Genomic DNA, 22,802 nt, shown 5'->3' with positions numbered 1-22,802 from the left:
TCCGACTGCGTCACGTCACTTCCGGAGAGACCAGAGGATTCGTGCCACCTTTCATTTTTATGTGTACATGCCACCTTGTCAAAATGTAAGTGCGATATTATTCGGCACAATACAATATATTTATTGAGCATACAATGTTGCACTAAGAGTGTGATTTTCTGTTTTGCATCGAGGATTACCACGTTGAGTCCACCTGAGCTGAAATTGATCTTGATACCCACTGCTGTTTATTCACTGGGAAAGTGTGAGTCCCCATTTCTGTTGATACCAAGATGTCTTCTATTTAAAAAAACAACTACACTATATATTCTTATATTTTTTCCACATATGGTGATATCTGCGCTCCCCAAACCTGTCTTTGGAGATCTGTTTGGAGACTGGGCTGATGTCAAGAGACATAGGGCTGTTATATACTGTGTGTGGCCGTGCGAGTGCCTATGCGAAGGCGCGTCACGTGTCGCACACGTTTTGTGTGTATACTGTGCACGAGTGAGGTTCTGTTTGTGTGTGTATATGTGTGTGTGTGTGTGTGTGTGTGTTTAAATACGTTTTCAAATAAATAAAGTAATCCTTTAATAATTTTTTTAACAACATTATACATACACATACATATACTTACATTTTCAGCGGCGGTAGCGGCGCAAATTCATTCTTTTTATCATCTTCCCCCCTGTCGGCCGATTCCATTTTCCCTGCCATGCGCGCGCACGCAGTATAGAACCGGCCATAGATGGAGAGCCTGAAGCTGCAAAGTGAAGTTTGTTGCCTTCCCTTACTGCAGAGCCGTGACTTGTTTATTTAGTTGGTAAGCAGACAAGCCATCCAATTTTAGAGAGGTTCCTGTGAACTGTATAGTTAGAGCTCAGTTGAGCTAGGGTTTTGTTTCTCTTCTGCTTGTTTTGTATGCTGCAGTCCCACTTCGTGGGGAAATAAAGCAGGCAAAAGCCTGGGGAACCTTATACCTTGATATTCGTCCTCGCTCTTACCCTAAAAGACTGTGTTACAGCGAGGCCCAGACAGAAGTCAGAGCCCTAAAGGGACTTTTGTCACAACATATATAAAAAAATACATATATGCACTAATTTTTTTACCTTGAAAGTAAATTGCTACACAGGAAGCAAAATGAGTAATCTTAACATCTTTGAATAAACTTGATTTTGCACCAAGCCCGTGAGCCGTACCCGTCGCCTTTGCTCTATGAGATCTGGAGACACTACAGGTTTTGCGAGCACCCATGGCAGTATACAACAAGTTTATAGGGTGAGTGCCCCTTTCTGTACAAATGCATAATCTTTATATCTGACATGTAAGGGCAGTAAACAATATACCTGTCTAATGATTAAACACAGGGAAAAGGGAGACCAAAAAGCGCACCAGCACAAACGGAGCAGGAAGAAACCAGAACAAAAAAATGATTAAAAGGGCACTTTTCTTCCTGCTCCGTTTGTGCTGGTGCGCTTTTTGGTCTCCCTTTTCCCTGTATTGCATTGAGTAGCTGCACAGCCTGCCTGCCTGCCCTACCAGGATGTGAGTATTTGCATATTTTTCAGGGGAACCTGCCAATGAGACATATGGTGAGTGGGTTACACCACACACCACCTGTCTTCAGGAGGATAGTACCCATTATATGACACAATAGGTACTATATCAATTGTTAGTACCCTGGTACAGTGGTCTGGCTTATTATCATTTTGAGATATACCTGCATTTGAGCGCTTCAGCTATTTTCCATAATGATTAAACACATGCTATGTTATTTAGGGAGAATTAAAGATAAAAATGTATGAAGCTTCTAAAATGTCTGTTTTCACGTGAATGGACTATTTGTTATTGTTAGTGAAATGATTTAGTTTTATTCAGATTTGTTAGCTTGGCATAGATAAATAACGTCTGATACTTCACATTATAACATGTCCCAAAACTACCACTATTGTTTCATCTATAGTACACACTTCCCAAATTGTTCACGAACACACAGCTAAATAGGCTCAAAGTATTACCACTAAACTGTATGAACATGTAATGTGCTTTCCAATCAAAAAGGCCCTTCTACTATTTGATTTCAGTCCGCAGCTAGTTTTCTAGCAAATAATGGCTTCAGGTTAGAACCAACCTGATGCTGCCCTCGAGAAGGAAGATGGATAGAGTGTGTTTTAATGCTTACAGAGTTCCAATGAGAATAAGAGTATGCAGACAATGTTTTACAGCGGACAGCCCACTATATAGACTATCTATCCATCTCAATGTCTTGTATAGCGCATACACAGAGCAAACTCTTGAATATGTTCTGCATTCAGAATTAGAACTGCTAAATACTTTTTCCATGGACATTTGGTAGAAAATGCAGGGTATCTTTTCATCTTTAAGTGACTTGCATGAGGTTGAGTAAACTTTCAAGGATAAAAAATAAAAATGAAATTTGTCAGAAAATGAAGAGGGGGCTGCTTCTGAAAAGGAATAGCTGGCTCATATGTGTGCTAAATTGCATAATTGATGGACATTCCTAATTTTGGACTATTCATTACTTTGTACAGACCTTTAATATGTATGTCCTGGAACAGGATTGTACATTTTCTGTGTTCCTTTGCAGCTCTCAGGATAAGTGTTCTCCCCAGTTAAGCTGCATGTTTTCCCCCTGTTCTAGCAGGCTATGCTGTTGTGTAAACTGCAACATTCTTGTAACTATAATCTCCTCTATACACAGCCTCTAGTTGGTTGCCCTGGCAGCCTCCCAATCTTCATAACCATGAGGTTGGTTTAGGCCTCGTTCAGGGTGCAAGAGGCAGGAGTTGGAGGGAGGGCGTTCGGGAGGGAGGGCGGCAGTTTGCTGGGAATGTGTGTTCATCCCCAGCAGACTGTTTCAGGAGTTGAGGACGGGGCTACAGACGTGAGGTTAGGGATCGAGGCTGCAGTCATGAAATCATTCTCAAGAATGATTTCATTGGCTGCCTGGGTCCCAGTGACGCTGCTGCAGCTTCAAAAAACGATTTTTTTGTTTATTGAAACTGGAGCCAGCGTCAACTCCTGGCTTCGGAGACAGGGCAGCTGCTACCCTGACAACCAGTATTCAATTTGAATACTTTGTGTCCCACGGCAGCTCGCACGGCAGCACGCCCTCCCTCCGAAGCCTGCACCCTGAACGAGGCCTTAGCCCTGTTCCCCTGCCCCTTTCTGTTTAATAGATTGGTCCTCAGCCTGTTCCTGTCTGTCACAGAAAGTGTGCTTTCTTTTCCTAACAAGCAGCCTAAGTGAGTACACTCTACATCCATTCCTCCCTCTGCAAAGGCAATCCTTTTTTACCTTCCTCTCTGAGAAGCTCTCTCACAACGCAGAACACCTTCCCATCATTAGGTCACTCTCCTGCCAAAAGAAATCTGCCAAGTATATCCTTGTGCAAGTACTTTTATTTCTGTTAACTCCCCCAATAAAGTTGAAGAAAATAGAAGGACTTTGTGTGCTTTAAAAAAGGGGACGAGTTAAGCTATCTGGACTTATTCACATGCAACATATGACCCTGGGTCCAGAACAATGTACAAGAACATATACAATACTCCAACTGTTTCTGTACGTTTCTCCTACATATCAATTAAATTGTAAGCTCCTTGGAGCAGGGACTCCTCTTCCTAAATGTTACGTTTGTCTGAAGCACTTATTCCCATGACCTGTTATTTATATCTATTTATTATTTGTTATTTATATGATTACCACGTGTATTACTACTGTGAAGCGCTATGTACATTAATGGTGCTATATAAATAAAGACATACATACAACCCCAAAATTGTACATTTGTTATAGCGCAAGAATGTAAAAAACAGTATAAATGCTGTAACATGGGAGAAACTCCCTCTATTTTGTTTTATCCCAAATGAAAGTGCTCCACAGCCTACCACGAGATTGACTAAAGCAGAGTCTTGCCCCTTTTTATACAAATGTAAAAAAAGAACAAGCTCCCCCTGAGAGGGACCGGTGTACTTTCAGCTTTGGGAACCTGATGGTTTTCACGTTACTTAAAGGTTTTTGAAGTGAAACTTCTTTGGTGGCACCTACTGAGTTTTGATGGGGAAAATCTCATTGATGGTAACGAAAAAATGTCATGGGTTATTGATGGACGCGCAAGTGCAGAAGCAGACGAAACGTCCATTGCAGCCCGCGCATGCGCAGAAGTGGCTGTTGCTGCTAGCGCATGCGCAGAGTCTGGCAACGCCACAGGGTGCACATGCGCAGAGGCCAGGAACACACAAACACACACCTGTATAACAGTAGACAGGCTGTGTCACACACACACAGATCTGTATAACAGGGGACAGGCTGTGTCACACACACACAGATCTGTATAACAGGGGACAGGCTGTGTCACACACACACACAGATCTGTATAACGGGACAGACTGTGTCACACACAGATCTGTATAACGGGACAGGCTGTGTCACACACACACACACACACACACACACACACACACACACACACACACACACACACACACACACACACACACACACACACACACACACACACCTGTATAGCAGAGGCAGGCAGTGTCACACATAGATCTGTATAACGGGACAGGCTGTGTCACACACACACATACACACACACACAGATCTGTATAACAGGGGACAGGCTGTGTCATACACAGATCTGTATAATAGGGGACAGGCTGTGTCACACACAGATCAGTATAACAGGAGACAGGTTGTGTCACACACAGATCTGTATAACGGGACAGGCTGTGTCACACACACACACACACACACACACACACACACACACACACACACACACACACACACACACACACACACACACACACACACACACACACAAAAGGAATTTCCAGTGAGTATAAATATAGAAGTGCTGATAGCAAAACTTTTTAAAATCTATCATTTATCAGAAAAAAACAGAAGTGAAAAAGATAAACATATAACACATGAGTTGTATATAGATTCATATAATATAGTAACTGTAATAATTATAAAAACAAAAACAGGGGTGTGTGCCGAGCACGCGCATTCTAAGTCAAACTTCTTTACGTTTTGTCACTGAAATTGTGTGTTGATTTGTATGATTTACATTGAATTAAATACTTTTCTGAGCAACGGCATTTAGATGCTTTACAATTCAAAATATATGTATCTGACTTTAGTTATCATAAGTCAATTATATCACGTATTCCAAGTGATAGTATGGAAATTTCAAAACAAAAATAAATAAAATAAATTATACTTTCAAATCTCTTTCATTGAATTAAATCACCTTCGCAAATACAATATCTGTGACAAAACACAAAGAAGTTTCACTTACAATGTGCGTGCTCAGCACACACAACTTTTTTTTTATCCTCCTTTTAGAGTTGCCCAGCTGCATCGTTAACAAAGCGCTGTGACATCACCGCCCTGCTGCTTCCACCTTACCCGGCCCTCTCACCTCTTCTCCGTGTAGACACCTGGATTTAAAGGGGCAATTAGCTCCGAGGCCATTATTCATCCTCGGTCTTTCCTAACTCCCCCGCCAAGAGGCGGTGGAAAAGGAGACATCGCGATGAGTGAGCGGAGGAAAGACAGGCTTTTGTATAGCAGGAATGGGCCGGGGAGGAGGGCGCTTGGCACTGCATGGCTAAGGGGGAGGGGGGCGCATCACCTCTTGATTATAACGTGCCCCCTTCACCCTGATACTAGCGCCTAGATGTGCATCTGCTCCCTACGGTGAGAGAAGGGGACTCCTCATACTGACCAATTCCCCCTATGTGTTATACGGAGAGTCTCTCACAAGACTCGGTGTTGGTTAGTTTGGGATCTGGTTGCTTTTTTTTCTATGGAGAGGAATTCTTGTTGCAGGAAACAATATGGCTTCTGGGTCAGCTTCAATCTAGCAGGTCAGCCTCAATCTAGCAGGTCAGCCTCAATCTAGCAGGTCAGCCTCAATCTAGCAGGTCAGCCTCAATCTAGCAAGTCAGCAGAAATCATCTTTCTTTTGGTCACAATTCCCCTGTTTGGGTGACCTCAATGGCCATCCTTTTTTTCCTTTTCTTTCTGATGTACAAAAAACTCGAAATAACTTAGGTTTCAAGCAAATCCCAAACCTGATATTAGTGCAATTCAACAATAACATGATTATGTAAAAAAAATATATCAAATCAAAATCCTGGGGGTCGCTGCCTAGCATTCTAGAATGAAATCAAATAACCCGAAATATTGCATTGACACAGTGATTTATGGTGTAAATAAAAAACTTACTTAACTAATGTACATAGTCCAATAAGTGTAATAAAAGGAAGACATGTGGCAGCTGCAAAGTGCCAATTATGATGGAGAGCAAATTACATTACTGTTCCACGACCAGTCACTTCGGTAGAGTCTGATCTGGTGGCTGCAACTGCCCCCCTAATTAATAAAGCGAGTTAGATCCAACTGGTCACCAGAAGTCCTTCAGTTGATTGGTAGAGTGTGAGAAGTAGTACCATGCCTCATAGAATAAGGGGTGCAAGACTAAGTCATTTCCAACTTGGACCATCAGGGACATTTACTTGTACACGTTACAAACACAATTGGGGTTTCCAGGCAACGACATTGTCAATAATATTTTTGTAGAAACCTCTGGCCAAAGTTCTGTAGAAATCTGCAATTCTGTAGAAATATGTCAGTTTAGCAAGAATCTCCACCCTTCCACATAGTCTATTTCCGCCTCTATACCAGTGTACTAGGGTGAAACTGAGCCTTTTCGGAGTCTTCCTCTGGGATTCTGTGCACCTTGCACGCTCGCTCACTGTAGGAATGAGGTGGGTATTCATGAGGCAGGTGGTTCCTCTGAAAGTCGCGTACAGTTTTGATGTAGAGGGCGCACAAGATGGCACTTGGGAGATACACACACGCGGCAATAAGACCGAATAAGGCCACGGCCGCGTCCCCTCCCTGTACTTCACAGTTCATCCAGGTGTAGCCCCGGCCTGCGTAGAGCCGCTCTCTTGTCTTGCAAGTGTCAGTGGAATTCACCATCTTGATAAAGTGCAGGTAAAGACCGACTGCAACAATGTAACCTATGCAAGCTATTGAATCAAAAACCAGTTCTGCAAAGAGGATTCGGATAGATACCCTATGTATGGGTTTAGCCCCCAAAATAAGGAAACTAATTGTAAGCACACAGAGCACGGTGCTGAAGGCTACTCCACCATAGACTCCAGGGGCTCTCATCTGACTGTAGAGCATATCTATCTCCCTCACCTGCTTCAGTTCGTTGCCTTCAAATGGGCTGTATGCTGTATCAATGCTGAAGGAGCTAAAACCAGCTGAAGAAGTATACCCGGTGATCACTGCGTAGGAAGCAATTATACAGATCAGGACCAGCAGACCTGCTGTGATTTCCACAAACTGCAGAACTCCTAGAAACAGGAAAAAAAGAAATACCATTAGTCTTGTATATATGGAAAAAATGTAGCTGAGGTACGTGTAACCCATAGAGCATCTCGTGTGACTCATGCACTGGATTGCTGGAAGTACAATGAAGTGCCCTGCTGACTTCCAATCAGTAGCATAGCCTGGGCCTAGGGCCTTACTGTAAAAGGACTTAATTAAAAGTCATTAGGTCCCTGCTACTGCCACTATGTCATGGTTCGGAGTTGTGCGGTACATAACAATTTTAAGGCACGTCTCTATCTGCGAAAAATCAACAAACCTGGGAAAGACGTGCAAATGGAAATGTGCTCCTTAAATAATCTAATCAGGGGTTTGTTTTATCTTAGACTTTGCTGGCATTTTTTGTTACCCTCCCTTGGTCATGGCCTCTCCATTGGAATTTGACCATTTCTTTTTCTATCCCAAGAAGAACAAACAATAAAAACGAACATATTAAAAACCTTGGGTTCCCTATAGCAATGATCTGTAAAATACCAAACAAGCAGACACACCAACCATACACATTTATATTTAAAAAAGTAGTGCAAAACACGATTACACCCTTCAGACAAAATTAGATATTGGCTTTATATCCAAGAAACACCATCAGGGAAGCGGACATGAACACGGTAATTGGCTGAAGACCAGCAGGCAGGGGATTTCCCTATTAAGCACAGAATCACATACAGGCGTCCCTGTATTAAAAGCCCAGCCCTACTAAAGAACAATACATTAGTGGTTTCATAATATCAACTGCACAATTAAAAAAAAAAAGATTCACAAAATGTGTAGTACCTAGTGCTTTAGAGGCTGGTGAGAAGGCAGCTCCTTAAAATCACATTCAAATGAACAGGCGTTTAGCGGTGCTAAACCTTAGCGGGGGCAGGAGGGGAAAGCATCCGGCGGCAAGCTGCACCCACCCGGTCAAGGTAAGTCACTGTCACCCACCCAGTCACTGTCAAGCACCCAGTCACTGTCACCCACGCAGTCACTGTTTCCCACCCAGTCACTGTCTCCCACCCCGTCACTGTCACCCACCCCGTCACTGTCACCCACCCCGTCACTGTCACCCACCCCGTCACTGTCACCCACCCAGTCACTGTCACCCACCCAGTCACTGTCTCCCACCCAGTCACTGTCACCCACCCAGTCACTGTCACCCACCCAGTCACTGTCACCCACCCAGTCACTGTCACCCACCCAGTCACTGTCCCCCACCCAGTCACTGTCTCCCATTCACCCACCCATCGTCATTCACCCAAGGGGGAGAGTAATGTGAGCTGCAAGGGGGGAGAGTGATGTGAGCTGCAAGGGGGGAGAGTGATGTGAGCTAAAGGGGGGCGAGGGATGTGAGCTAAAGGGGGGAGAGGGATGTGAGCTGCAAGGGGGAGAGTGATGTGAGCTGCAAGGAGGTAGAGTGATGTGAGCTGCAAGGGGGAGAGGGATGTGAGCTGCAAGGGGGAGAGGGATGTGAGCTGCAAGGGGGGAGAGGGATGTGAGCTGCAAGGGGGAGAGGGATGTGAGCTGCAAGGGGGGAGAGGGATGTGAGCTGCAAGGGGGAAGAGGGATGTGAGCTGCAAGGGGGAGAGGGATGTGAGCTGCAAAGGGGGAGAGGGATGTGAAGTGCAGGGGGGTGGGATGTGTGTGGTGTGCAGGGGGGTATTGTGTGTTTGATGTGGAGGGGGGGTATTATGTGTGTGGGTGAGGGGGAGAGATGGGGGTATGAGAGATAGATAGGGAGTATCGCAAAGGTTGATAGTGTTGGGTTCTGGGGGAGATATGAGGATGATGATGAGAGGTGCTGGGGGAGATATGATGATGATGATGATGATGATGATGATGATGATGATGATAGGTGCTGGAGGAGAGATGATGATGATGATGATGATAATAGGTGCTGGAGGAGAGATGATGATGATGATGATGATGATGATGATGATGATGATGATGATGATGATGATGATGATGATGATGATTTTACCCGTGCGGCCCAATTTTTTTTCCCTTGGAGCAGTTCTTCCCTTCGCACTTTACGAGTTGTGCAGGCCTGCCATACACCATCATGCGGGAGACTCAGGAGTCCTGTTGCCAACAGGTGCACCACCAGACACATCCATGTAATGGGGACCGGTTAGACCACAGGGGCCAATGTGAGATTGGATGGGTCCGACTGGTTCAGAAAAACCGTTACATTTATCTCATCTCTTGCATGATAAAATGCTCTTTTTATAATAAACACATTATTTTCTTTAATTATCTTTGTACTTATTGCATGAGCCCTGCTATCATGTACCAGACGGTCCCTTCATTTCATTACTAGCTAAAGAAAAAAGGCATTTTTATATTGCGGCTTTAACTCTGAAGACCTGAAACAAATTTCTCTAAGTCTAAGGCTGCGGCCATGGTGCGGGCACGGGCGACGGTGCGCGCGGCTCTAACAAAATGCAGGGAATCTATGGGGGCGGCCATAGTGCACACGCGAGGAAGCGCAACGGAGCGACTGATTTTTTCAGCCGGCAAAAGACTTTGATTTGGTCGCGCGACGGCCGGGTCACAAGCGCGGTTCAGCCAATGAGGGCAAGCCGCTCTCACGTGACATCACGGCCACGCCTCCACCACGCCTCCCCATCGCACACATCATAAAAATCCCAAAGGCTACGGATCGCTCAAGCTACTGGTGCGCGCCACTCCGTAGCGCGCGTGCGTACTATATCCAAGGCCTAAGACATGCAGACAAACCAGCACAGACCTCCCACGTTCTTTCTCTTGGATAAATGCAATGTAAAATGCAACCGTAAACTCTATATTAAGGAAGCAGCATTAACGTCACATTTTAAAGCCGATAATGTCCATATGTTAAACTGACAACATGTTACTAAAAATCCGGCCATACAAACACCTATATTACTTTACTTGAGACAATTGAACTTTCGAGACAGGGAGAACATACAAAACAAAACAAATGTCAGCGACGGGTGAAATATCGCAAAGTCTTTATTTCAGGGAGGTAGTTGCCACGCGCTATTAAAATCTAAATTCAACTAAATAATGAGGTCTGAGATCCTTGTACTGTAGCTTATATTGGGTCACATGATTGAGACAAGGTGATATAACATTCAAGATGTGCAAAATGTTTGCTAAAGTTTGTAAACCTGCTGAAATGTGCCCTTTTTTTTGCTTGTTTTTTTTTGCAAGAAAGTTCACCAAAAATGTTTTTCCATATCAATATGCAGGTCTCCTCACTGCAAATACAGGTCACACGAGCCTTTATAACCTGCCCTTTTGGCAAAATTCTGGATAACAGTGGTGAAATTTCAATAAAACATTGAGCCATTTGACAGTTTAATTAATTAAAACATGAATTAAAATAAAATAAAAAGTGAAACGTTTTGCAAACCACGTAACGAAAGGGGTAGGCAGCACTCAAATGGACAAAAACCCGGATGCAGGGTGCAAAAGGAACAAAGAGGACCCTAATTCTTCCCAAATAATAACCAAAATATAAAATTATATAAATGCACTAATATCAAATTACTAATATCTAATCGTCAAAGTCCTCAAAACGTGAAACGCCAGCTCTCACTCTCTCACGCTGCTTCACCCAGGGGTTGCTTATATACCTTATGCCCCCTATATCCCTCCCGACCCCCTTGTTTCCCCAACCCCACTTCCCCATTGTGATTTTCCCTGTCTTTTCCTCTTCCCCTGTGTTTCCCCACATTGTATGCATTTACAGGGTAATTGTTGTACTTGTGTGATTTTGCTTCCCCAGATTCATCCAGTTCTGTTATGGGTTAACACACATGATCAGGCACTAACTTCTATTGATTGGATGGATGTTAATGCCCATTTGGGTGCTTTAACCTGTAATGGAGCTTGATGAATAACTCCCTTTATATCTTTACTATCATATCTTGTTATGTACCTGCTGGCTTGCTTCACTTTTTTCAAGGTTGTTATCTCTCTTACACTGCCCTTACCTCTGCAATTCCTCCCCCCCCACTCCCCCGCTATCTATGGACACCCTCTCTTCCCCATCTCCAAGATACACACAAAAAGTTACCTTTTTATAAAGAAGCATTTGTATAATGCTGTAAAATGACCACATGGCCTCCTGCATACACACTTACCTTCTTAACATAGCCATATAAAGTTAACCTAACCCTATTTGTATTCCCTTTGTCTGTGTATATGTCTCAAAACACACCAGGTACATTGTAAGCTTTTCTGGCCAGCGACTAATTTCACCCAATGTTTACTTTAATGTATTAGTCTTCCCTCTATGTTGTGTAAATTATCTCTGTATAGCGCTGTATACACTGACTGACACCATTTAGATACAAATAAACCAATACAATATGTTACTATCATTGTGTAAAGAACCGTCAAAGTTCATCAGTCAACAACAATTTCAAAGCCACTGTTTGAACCACTGGTCGAAGTAGGGTAGGGAACACCATTTTGTTTAATGAAAGGATCTTTCCTTTTCTGGTCTTGTTGTATGTATGTATGTATGTATGCATTTCTTTATTTATAAAGCACCATTAATGCACATAGCGCTTCACAGCAGTAATACATGTGACAATCATACAAATAACAAATAATACAAATACTGTAACACATAATGGGAATAAGCGCTTCAGGCATAAAAGTGACTTAGGAAAAGGAGTCCCTGCCTTGAAGTGCTCACAATCTAATTGGCAAGTAGGAAGAACGTACAGAGACGTTCTGAAGGTATTCTGGAGGCCAGGGTCATGTGTAAGATGATTAGCCCAGATAGTTTCAACTCGGCCCTCTTTTCAAAGCACAAGTCCTGTATCTTTTCTTCACTTTATTTGGGGAAAGCAGCATAAAAGACAGACACTTGTGAAGAGATGTTGGTGTTTAGATAATGTCTCTCAGTGGGTGCTTTGTAGTTAAGGACAGGTGAAAAGGGTAATCCTGCCACTAGAGCAGTTACAGCAGGTACTCACTCAGCCAGTGGTGAAGGTGGAAAAGGAAGTCCCAATGTATGCTGGGTAGCAAGATAGCCTGGGGACAGACCATCTGTGGGCAGAGCAGAGGGGGAGAAAGCAGACTAGCCCATTTGTGAGAAAGGCTGGGGTTGCTATAGCAACTCACTGAAATGTCTAAGGAAACCACAACATGTAGCAATAATGTTGCATTTCTGATACAGCAAGCTGCTGGGACAGGGGAAATAACACTGTGTCTATCACACGGGCACAGTGTGTGTGCACAGAGCAAAACACATGCAGCTGGAAATGAGAAACTGACGGGCAGAACTGCAAGGAAGGGGGGGGGGGGTGAAACAGAAATGTAGTTCTTGTTCCATGACACTCCCCGTCTGGTATCTGGAGATACCACTATATTCTAGATATATGTGGAACATATGTGCAATATAACATAACATAACAGTGCAAAGTTCATGTCCACATAACGAGGTGATACCGGCCGGTACCACCGGCGTTGAAATCCCTTGGCAAAGTCTTTTAGCAAAGGATGTTGGGTGGATGAACCGGTCCAGGTTAGCTGGGTTCACCGCAATGTCTTTCTGTGAAAGTCTCTGGCACTGTTTCCTTTCAACTTCATGAGAGAACAGTACCTTTGACTCTGTAATTTTCTCTACAGAGTGCATCACCTCGTGGATGTGCCAGTCGTGGTAGTTTGTCACCCTATCACCTGGCGTTTGGCGGAAGGAGATGGCCTTTGGCTCCTTGCAGAAGCGGATCAACGCCCCTGGAAGACTGGTTGTCAAGTCTGGTCCAGTGAGTAGTGCCCCGTTGGGAGAGGCTTCCTGGTGCTGAGCATTGGAGCTGAACATTACCCAGATCTGGCTGGGTTTCCGGCGGTGGTGAACACCAGATGATGGGAGGTGCCAACATTTTTTACCTTCCTTCAGTGAAGGCGCTGGCTCTGCGTGTCCGCTAAGGAATCTCTTCCGCGTGAAGACCACAATTTGATTCTTGGTCTCCGGCTCCCTTTGTGGGTAGCGGCGGAGCGAAGTGAGCCAAGAGATGGCAAGTTCTCTATTGTTCGGGAGGCGTCTTCTTGGTGAACGGAATGGTAGTGGGTTCACCCAACTGCCCGGTCCGTCTTTGACAAGCTCCTTGACTGTTAACCTCGGGAATCCTCTATCTTACCTCGATGGTGTTTGCTTGTCGTCGTCCCTTGTTGTCTGGAACGCTGTGCATCGTAGGTCATCGGTGCATTTCTCTTGCACGAGAACATCTCCACGTAATTTGGTGAAACGCTTTTGTGTCTCTTTGTTGACTGCCCTCAGGAGGTTGTTCTCTCCTTGGACACGACGAAAAACAAATCTCTTTTGCCCTTGTAAGTCCCTTTGTGAAATGTCTTTGCGACTGTCTCTTTTTTGACGTGTGAGAGGACAGTCTTTTTGACACTGTGGCTTCACCTGTAGGGCGCAATCTTTTGCGGCTATGCCAGCCGTGACAGCTGGCTGCTTTATTGCTTGATACTCTGTGGAGAGAAACGACTGTACGTCTTAGCCGTGCCATTGCTCGCAAGAGGATCGTCCGATTGTTGGTCTTTTGGACGATCCCTTTCTCAGTCACCTTTGGGAGGTTACTTTCTTCCTTCAGTGGAGTCGACTCGTCATCCTTGGATATCTGAACCGATAAGCATCCTAGGCCATTGTCACATCCCCCCGATGTGAGGATGTTTTTGTTGATCTCAGGGGTATGACCTTGTCTTTTCTCTTCACTTGGCCCTTCTGTCAGTTTGGGTCGTGGGAGGCACGTCCGTCCTGTGGACCGAGATGGGTGTTTGGGTGTTACCGTATCTCGCCACTGGTCTCTCAGTCCTCATGCTGCTTGCACTGTGTGTGGTTTGCGCACCTAAGATGAAACTTCGATCGTTCCTTGTCCTTGCCGCTTCGCGGATGAAGCTCAAGAAGAATGAGAATGGGGGGAAGGCGACTTTCTTTTCCCTTTTGTATTTGGAGCCTTGTGAAATCCATTTTTCTTGGAGGTTGTAGGGTAGCTTCTCCAAGATGGGTCTCACTCCACGAGCTGAGTCCAAGACGTTGAGACCTGTTAAGGAATGGTCTTTCCTTGCAAACTCCAGCTCTTGCAGCAGGTCCCCGAGCTCTCATAATTTCGAGTAGTCTTTAGTTGTGATCTTGGGAAAGCTGTCGACTCTTTTGAAGAGCAAATCCTCGACTGCTTCGGGGCTACCGTAGCACTCTTCTAGCCTTTCCCACACTAAGTCAAGACCTACTTGGGGTTGGTTCGCGTTTGCCGCCCGAAGACTCTTCGCGTGCTCCCTGGATTAGTTCCCCAGGAACTTGAATAGCAGGTTGAGCTCTTCCCTTGCTGAGAAGTCCAAGCTGTTGATTGCGTCTTTGAATGTGAACTTCCACGTCCAGTAGTTCTCAGGGCGGTCGTCGAAGCTGATGAGTCCTGCTTGCACCAGGTCACGCCGGATCATGTACTTGGCTATGTCTGTCAGGCCTGAGGCCTCGGCGTGTTGGTCGCGTTCTGAGGTAGTTGCTGGGAGGGTCTGTGCGGTCGCCTCTTTCTTGGCATGGACGCGTGATGGCTGCTGGCCAGTGTGAGGGGCTGTGTTCTCCCGTGTGGGTGTACCTGGATTGCGAGCCTGTTGTGGTGTATCCGTGTGCGCGCTGGCGTGTGGATCACTGTTGCGGCTGTGGCTATCCCAGGCAGCATGTCCCACTGAAGGAACAGCACCTTCTCCTCGTGGAGCTAGCAAGTCTTCGGTGTCTGTGGAGTCACTCCCTCCATGTTGAGATGGCGCGTTGGTGTTTACACTGAAGAGGCTCCTTACGTAGTCTTCAGTGCGTTGGATTGGATCCTCTGAGGCTATCCGTCTGTACGGTTGCTCCCCGCCGTCGTGTCTCGCAGCTGCTTCTAAGACTTCGGCTTGGGCTATGGCGGCAGCGGCGTCCTCCTCTTTGCTTAGAGCTTCTAGATCCGCGTCCAATTCGGCCTTTTTACGTGCAGCGGCGGCGGCATTGGCAGCGGCGGCGGTAGCAGCGGCAGTGTTCTGCTCCTCCTCTTCTATGTGCGCTCTTTCTGCTCTTACGGCTGCCTCTCTCCGACCATATTCTATGCTGTGCAGAGGGTGGACTCAAAAAGACAGGGAAGGCAATCAAGGCTCTGTGTGTTATGGACTTTCTGTCTGCAAAGCTGCGTGTGCAGTGTAAGCTGCTTGCTGCTTTTCAGTCTGCAGAGACTGCTTTGTGTTATCATAAAGTCTAGAGTAGCAGCTCTTGTAAGTGTCTGTAAGGCACACGGTATCCTTTTCACTATTCTGGAGGCCAAGATCATGTGTAAGATGATTAGCCCAGATAGTTTCAACTCGGCCCTCTTTTCAAAGCACAAAAAGTCCTGTATCTTTTCTTCACTTTATTTGGGGAAAGCAGCATAAAAGACAGGCACTTGTGAAGAGATGTTGGTGTTTAGATAATGTCTCTCTGTGGGTGCTTTGTAGTTAAGGACAGGTGAAAAGGGTAATCCTGCCACTAGAGCAGTTACAGAAGGTACTCACTCAGCCAGTGGTGAAGGTGGAAAAGGAAGTCCCAATGTATGCTGGGTAGCAAGATAGCCTGGGGACAGACCATCTGTGGGCAGAGCAGAGGGGGGAAAAGCAGGCTAGCCCATTTGACTGAAATGTCTAAGGAAACCACAACATGTAGCAATAATGTTGCATTTCTGATACAGCAAGCTGCTGGGACAGGGGAAATAACACTGTGTCTATCACACGGGCACTGTGTGTGCACAGAGCAAAACACATGCAGCTGGAAATGAGAAACTGACGGGCAGAACTGCAAGGAAGGGGGGGTGAAACAGAAATGTAGTTCTTGTTCCATGACAGAAGGTGTTCTGTTAAGTGCTTCTGTAAGGGGTCAAGGTCGTTGTATGAGGTGTAAAGTATCAGCCACAGAGCTAATCATATTCTTCGATAAGCAGGTGTGTTTTAAGATGGATCTTAAAGGTTGATAGAGAGGGTGCTAGTCGGGTAGTGATGGGGAAGGGCATTCCAGAGGTGTGGGGCAGTCAGTGAAAAAGGTATAATGTGAGAGAGGCTTTAGACACAAAAGGGGTAGAGAGAAGACATACTTGAGCAGAACGCATGAGTCGGGATGGTGTAAAGCGAGAAATTATGGCTGAGATGTAAGGAGGAGCAGAAGAGTGTATAGCTTTAAAAGTGAGGAGGAGAATTGAGTGTGTGATCCGGGATTTGATAGGAAGCCAGGAGAGCGATTTCAGCAGGGGAGACTCTGAGACAGATTTAGGAACGAGTAGAGTGATTCTGGCAGCAGCGTTTAGGATAGATTGTAGGGGAGACAGATGAGAGGCAAGAAGGCCGGACAGCAGGAGGTTACAGTAGCCGAGACGGGAGAGAATGAGGGCCTGAGTCAGAGTTTTAGCAGTGGAGCAACAGAGGAAAGGGCGTATCTTTGAAATATTGCGGATGAAAAAAAACAACAGGTTTTAGCTACCTTTTGAATGTGAGGTGAGAATGTGAGAGAGGAGTCGGGTGTGACCCCTTAGGCAGTGTGCTTGTGCAACTGGGTGTATGATGGTGCTTCCACCAGGACTGTAGAAGGAGGTAGTAGGGCCAAGGTTGGGAGGAAATATGAGGAGCTCCATTTTTGCCATGTTAAGTTTAAGTCGGCGGAAGGCCATCCAGGATGATATAGTGGAGAGACATTATAAAACATAATATATTAGTAGAAACATAGTATTTAGAATTTGATGGATTACAACATTATGGCACTCCTGCCATTGCTTTGGACAATCTATTAATGTGTTTGGTATGCAGAACACCATTTACACTCAATTGATTGAATTCCTGCACAAAATCGCAACACAAGTAATTTCCTAAAGGAAACTTGAGGATCAGTTTGTTGCTGGCAAATACCAGTTGACAATTTTTGAACAGCAATAACTCAGTTAGGTATGTGCATACGGTCGATACCAAATGTAGACTTTCCCTTATGTGACAATTACTACTACTTTAGAGAATAGTCAAAAATGAATAATTTAGTATGACATCATATTTTCCTCTTCTGCAATGTTTGTGCGCATGGACTTTAGCACCTCTCAGTTTCCATTGGGGTTTCTTCTGGAAATACAGCACCCGTTTGCACTGATTCAGCAATCGGGGCTTCCAGTGTGTTTCTTTCAGAGGTAGTTTTCTTCAGCATGAGCCCTACGACCACAGCACTTGCAATGTACAACACCACCAGCATCATAGCAAATACACACACAGCAACCTCTGTCCCCAGGATGTCACAGTTCACAGAGTTGAAGCCGTGACGGCTGTAGAGAGCCTCCCTTTGTTTGCACATCTCAGTGCCATTGATCTGTTTGATAAAGTGAATGTATATTCCAATGCTTATAATATAGGTGACAGCAGATACTACATTCAGAACTTCCTCGGCTAGCAGGAGCTTCCTGTTCTGCACAACACTGGACATGCAATGGGCTGCCAAGAATGACAAGGTTAGGGTGAGCAGGAGAAGGCCGATGCCAGCAGCACAATAAACAGTGGGCAACTTCATTCTATTGTACTGCACATCCAGCTGCGTTATCTGGTTCACTTCATCACCCTGAAATCCGCTCATAGAATAGCCCATGCTGTAATAGTAAGAACTGCCGAATCCCCCAATGCTGGAAAAGCCAGCTGAAGCACTTTGGGTAGCTGAGGCACATACCAAGACAAGCAAGTTTAGGAATATCTCCACAAGCTGCAGCAGACCTGCAAAAAGCCAAAGCACAAGCAATTAAAGCCGTAATACTAGCAGAACAATGTTATAAGGCCTTTTTTGTTACAACAATGCTCAGTTTTTTAAATCCGGTTGTGGTGGTGGGGAGAATTCCTGCTAAGATAGAAATAGCTACTCATTGAGATAACATTTCTATTAACACAGTCATTATTTTATGCTTCCAGTGGGCAACCTATATTCTACTTTCATCTAGGTGTTTTTCCTAACCCATTCTATTCCAGCCCAACAACAACACCTGCTTTGCATTACTAGCTCCCAGAATCCCTTTTCCCTACTCCCCAATTCAAACCAACTACGAAAGTTTCTTTAAATCCTGTCCAAACTAGGCAGCAGGTGGGTTCTAAAAGGTATCTAAAGTAATCAACTTCAACAAGTCAAGAGAGCTTTATCTAGAAGTGTAAATGTAACCCTCTTTTGTTGCAGAGCAGATAGCATGTTAATGCATTGCCAGTTCTTCCTACAGTGAAGGGATTATATTCCTGTCTGTGTCACAGACAGGTGATAGAAGATGAAAAGAGCACTTCGGTAATGCAATGTTGGGTGCTGACTGGGGCATGGACGTAACATAAAGGAGAAAGCACTCTTGTGGTCTTTAGCCAACAGTGTTTTATTAATCAGGGGTCGACATTTCGGTCCTTACCTTTGGACCTTTTTCTGCAGATCACGGTATTATTGCCATTCAAGTCAGTTGCAGTTTTAGTTTTGGAACATATTAAATGAGACCCTTTCTCAAAAGGTCCGATGTAAGGACCAAAATGTTGATCAATGATAATAAAACCCTGTTTGTACAATGCCATGAGAGTGCTTTCTCCTGTATTATACGTGTTGCAGACAGGAAGAGATGGGATTTAAAGAGGCAACCCATGCGTGATATATATATATATATATAGATATATATATATCTATATATATATATATATATATATATATATACAGTGCTCGACAAACCCGGTCGCCAACTCGCCAGCTGCGATCGGATATTGGCTCGTGGCCAGTAGCTTTTCCCTTGCTCTGCAAAAACAAAATCCCCTGCTCGAAAAAAAAAAAAAAAACCCTCTGGCTGTGACGCGGCTTGGAGTTGCCAAGACTTCAAACCGCCCTTCCTTCTCTGCACGGGTAAGTAATGGGGGGGAAGTGGGGGGGTTGGGAGTGCGCGTGCGCATCTGCTGCTCCTCCTCCTCATATATATCCTCCTGCATAATTGTGTCACCTCCTACTTACAAGACCTGCACTGATCCGGTCATGGAGAGGATTGTGGACAGATGCTTGAGGTGGGGGGAATTTAATGCACTTTAATAAATATTTATATATACTGTACACTGATACATCCGGTCCCCGGCGCTCCCGCTGCCGCGTGGGAGGTAGCAGAGGTGTTTCTCCACCCTCCCTCCGGCGTTCCCGCTGTCCGCGCGAGTCGGGTGTTTCTCACCCCAGCCCTCCAGCGCTCCCGCTTTCAGCGTGGGTCGGGTGTTTCACCCCCCCTCCCGCCCCCCCCACCCTCCGGCGCTCCCGCTGCCCGCGCAGCTCGGGTGTTTCTTTATCTAACCCCCCCTCCCCCCGCGCTCCCGCTGCCCGCGCGGGGCGGGAGGTAGTAGCGGGGTGTTTCTCCGTCCCATCCTGTGTGTGTGTGTGTGTATGGGAGAGAGAGAGTGAGTATGTGTGTGTATGGGAGAGAGAGTGTGTGTGTGTGTATGGGAGAGAGAGAGTGTGTGTGTGTGTGTTTGGGAGAGAGTGTGTATGGGTATGAGAGTGTGTGTGTATGGGTATGAGAGAGAGTGTGTGTGTATGGGTATGAGAGAGAGTGTGTGTGTGTATGGGTATGAGAGAGAGTGTGTGTGTGTATGGGTATGAGAGAGAGTGTGTGTGTGTATGGGTATGAGAGAGTGTGTGTGTGTATGGGTATGAGAGAGTGTGTGTGTGTATGGGTATGAGAGAGTGTGTGTGTGTGTGTGTGTGTGTGTGTGTGTGTGTGTGTGTGTGTGTGTGTGTGTGTGTGTGTGTGTGTGTGTGTGTGTGTGTGTGTGTGTGTAAGAGAGAGAGAGAGAGACCGTGTAGGACACCAGAGGTACCCTTCACCCAGTCAGTCATCCCACTCCCCTGCCCAGTCAACCAACCCAGTCAGACACCCCGTCACCCCATCCCCCCAATCACCCCAATCACCCCACCCAGTCACCCCCCAATCACCTTACCGTCACCCTCTCTCCGTCTCTCTCCGTCTGTCTCTCTCACCCTCCCCCTCTCTCCGTCTGTCTCTCTCACCCTCCCCCTCTCTCACCCTCCCCCTCTCTCCGTCTGTCTCTCTCACCCTCCCCCTCTCTCCGTCTGTCTCTCTCACCCTCCCCCTCTCTCCGTCTGTCTCTCTCACCCTCCCCCCTCTCCGTCTGTCTCTCTCACCCTCCCTCTCTCTCCGTCTGTCTCTCTCACCCTCCCCCTCTCTCCGTCTGTCTCTCTCCCCCTCCCCCTCTCTCCGTCTGTCTCTCTCCCCCTCCCCCTCTCTCCGTCTGTCTCTCTCACCTTCCCCCTCTCTCCGTCTGTCTCTCTCACCCTCCCCCTCTCTCCGTCTGTCTCTCTCACCCTCCCCCTCTCTCCGTCTGTCTCTCTCACCCTCCCCCTCTCTCCGTCTGTCTCTCTCCCCCTCCCCCTCTCTCCGTCTGTCTCTCTCACCCTCCCCCTCTCTCCCCCTGTCTCTCTCCCCCTCGCCCTCTCTCCGTCTGTCTCTCTCACCCTCCCCCTCTCTCCGTCTGTCTCTCTCCCCCTCGCCCTCTCTCCGTCTGTCTCTCTCACCCTCCCTCTCTCTCCGTCTGTCTCACTCACCCTCCCTCTCTCTCCGTCTGTCTCACTCACCCTCCCTCACCCTCCCTCACCCTCCCTCACCCACCCTCCCTCCCTCACCCTCACTCCCTCTCTCTGTCTCACTCCCTCTCTCTGTCTCACTCCCTCTCTCTGTCTCACTCCCTCTCTCTGTCTCACTCCCTCTCTCTGTCTCACTCCCTCTCTCTGTCTCACTCCCTCTCTCTGTCTCACTCCCTCTCTCTGTCTCACCCCCTCTCTGTCTCACCCCCTCTCTGTCTCACCCTCTCTCTGTCTCACGCTCTCTCTGTCTCACCCTCTCTCTGTCTCACCCTCTCTCTGTCTCACCCTCTCACCCCATCCGACTTCCTATTGGCTTATGTGACGCAGGAGATTTAAACTGCAGAAGATACTGGCACCCCCTTTGGAGGCAAGTATCTTTGGCAGCTGGGGGTTAAGCTCCGGAGACACTCTGCTTCAATCCTGTATTAAAAAAATTGAAAGGAAAAACGAAACAGCTTGGATTGCTCCTTTAATGGTGGATACAACACAATTGACCAAATCCAAGCAGGGCTGGCTTGATGTCAGTGCTATTGGTGTGACTGCACCTAGCCCCACACTTACAGAGGCCCCGCGCTCTTCCCAGCCCAATTTCAGTAATCACATGTTAATGTTGTGCTGGTTAATTTAACCACCACAACATTTAAACTGTGATTGCCGATGCCTCTGCAAGTGCCGGCATCTCCTTCTTCTACCATGTGACAAGGTGTTGCCATGACAATGTGCAGTCACATGAGCCGCACCGCCATGGCATCGCGTCACATGAAGCGAGGGCGGGCAAGAGGCCCCGCGTATCACGTGATGTTAAGGTGTTGCGTTGCAGCAGAAGATGTCCAGAGCTGGTACGAGACCCCACCCAACTCCCTCTGCATCGAGCCCCGCGAATCTCCCGGCCGGCCTGGAGTTCAAGCAAATCAAATATAAAAATAAATCAGCCAGGATTTATTAACTGCACAGAAAGCATTTGACCATGTATACACTTTATTAGTCTTGTACACTTCCAAGCTTTTATAAGGAACACTATACACATACCACAACTTCAACATGATTACATGAAGATATAAAAGAAAAGGATTAACATGAGTCAAGATCAACAAAGCCTTTCACCGCAATCAAATAATCTATTCCATGAAGCGAGAACACAATCAGAATTAACAAACAATGCCGGAGTCACTGGGAAGACTTTATTTTACCCCAACAAAGGGTTTTTCAGAATGAATGAGATAACACAGCAATGTAAACTAGAAGAACCACCAATACAAAGAAGAGGTCAACAATGACTACATCTTTCAGCAGATATACATTAACTAAAACCTCATAAACAAGTTCCAAATAATAGTTAGTATGGGTTGAATGTTATTTAGAAAAAAAACTATCTTCTGTGTGGTTTGACCAATGCATCCTGCCCACCACCCCACAGTTGTGAATGAGGGTAACTGCAGATCACAGTACTATTGCCACTCAGGTCAGTGGCAGTTTTCGTTTAGGAACATATTGAATGAGGCCTTAAGGACCCTTTTCAATATCCAGAGTTGCTGCTTCGCCATGGCAAGAAGGCCTCTGACTGAGTTCCATTTAGTTGAAAAGAACTCAAGTGTCTTCCCTGCCACAGAACTGGCTCCAGAGGATTAGAGCCTAAAGTACATGTGAAGTGTTACAAACAAGTAAAAAAAAAAAAAAACATCAGAAGATGTACGTTTGGAACTAGCACTAGATAAAATTAAATACATTTGTTTGTGAGGGGTGGGGGAGGGGAAGTCTGAGGAGTATACGAATTTATAGT

The 22,802-nt window shown here is 46.0% G+C and overlaps 1 protein-coding gene across 4 annotated transcripts in view; it reads right to left on the bottom strand.

Annotated features, from left to right (window-relative positions):
- Positions 1-3,029: 3,029 nt before the first annotated feature.
- LOC142487123 (MARVEL domain-containing protein 3-like) overlaps positions 3,030-22,802 on the bottom strand; it is a 44,750-nt gene continuing 24,977 nt past the window's right edge. For 3 of the 4 annotated variants that reach the window (XM_075585855.1, XM_075585852.1, XM_075585854.1), the window contains one exon: positions 3,030-7,385. In XM_075585855.1, the coding sequence (XP_075441970.1) occupies positions 6,694-7,385 (692 nt within the window). In that variant the 3' untranslated portion in view covers positions 3,030-6,693. Of the gene's footprint in view, positions 7,386-16,106; positions 18,142-22,802 lie in introns of those variants that run through there. The other variant, XM_075585856.1, reaches the window with a different exon arrangement.

The sequence above is a fragment of the Ascaphus truei genome, chromosome 2 (genome assembly GCF_040206685.1).
Source record: "Ascaphus truei isolate aAscTru1 chromosome 2, aAscTru1.hap1, whole genome shotgun sequence".
In the NCBI taxonomy this organism is placed as follows: Eukaryota; Metazoa; Chordata; class Amphibia; order Anura; family Ascaphidae; genus Ascaphus; species Ascaphus truei.
Note: the sequence above shows the minus strand (reverse complement) of the source record. Positions and strands in the feature narration are given on the sequence as shown.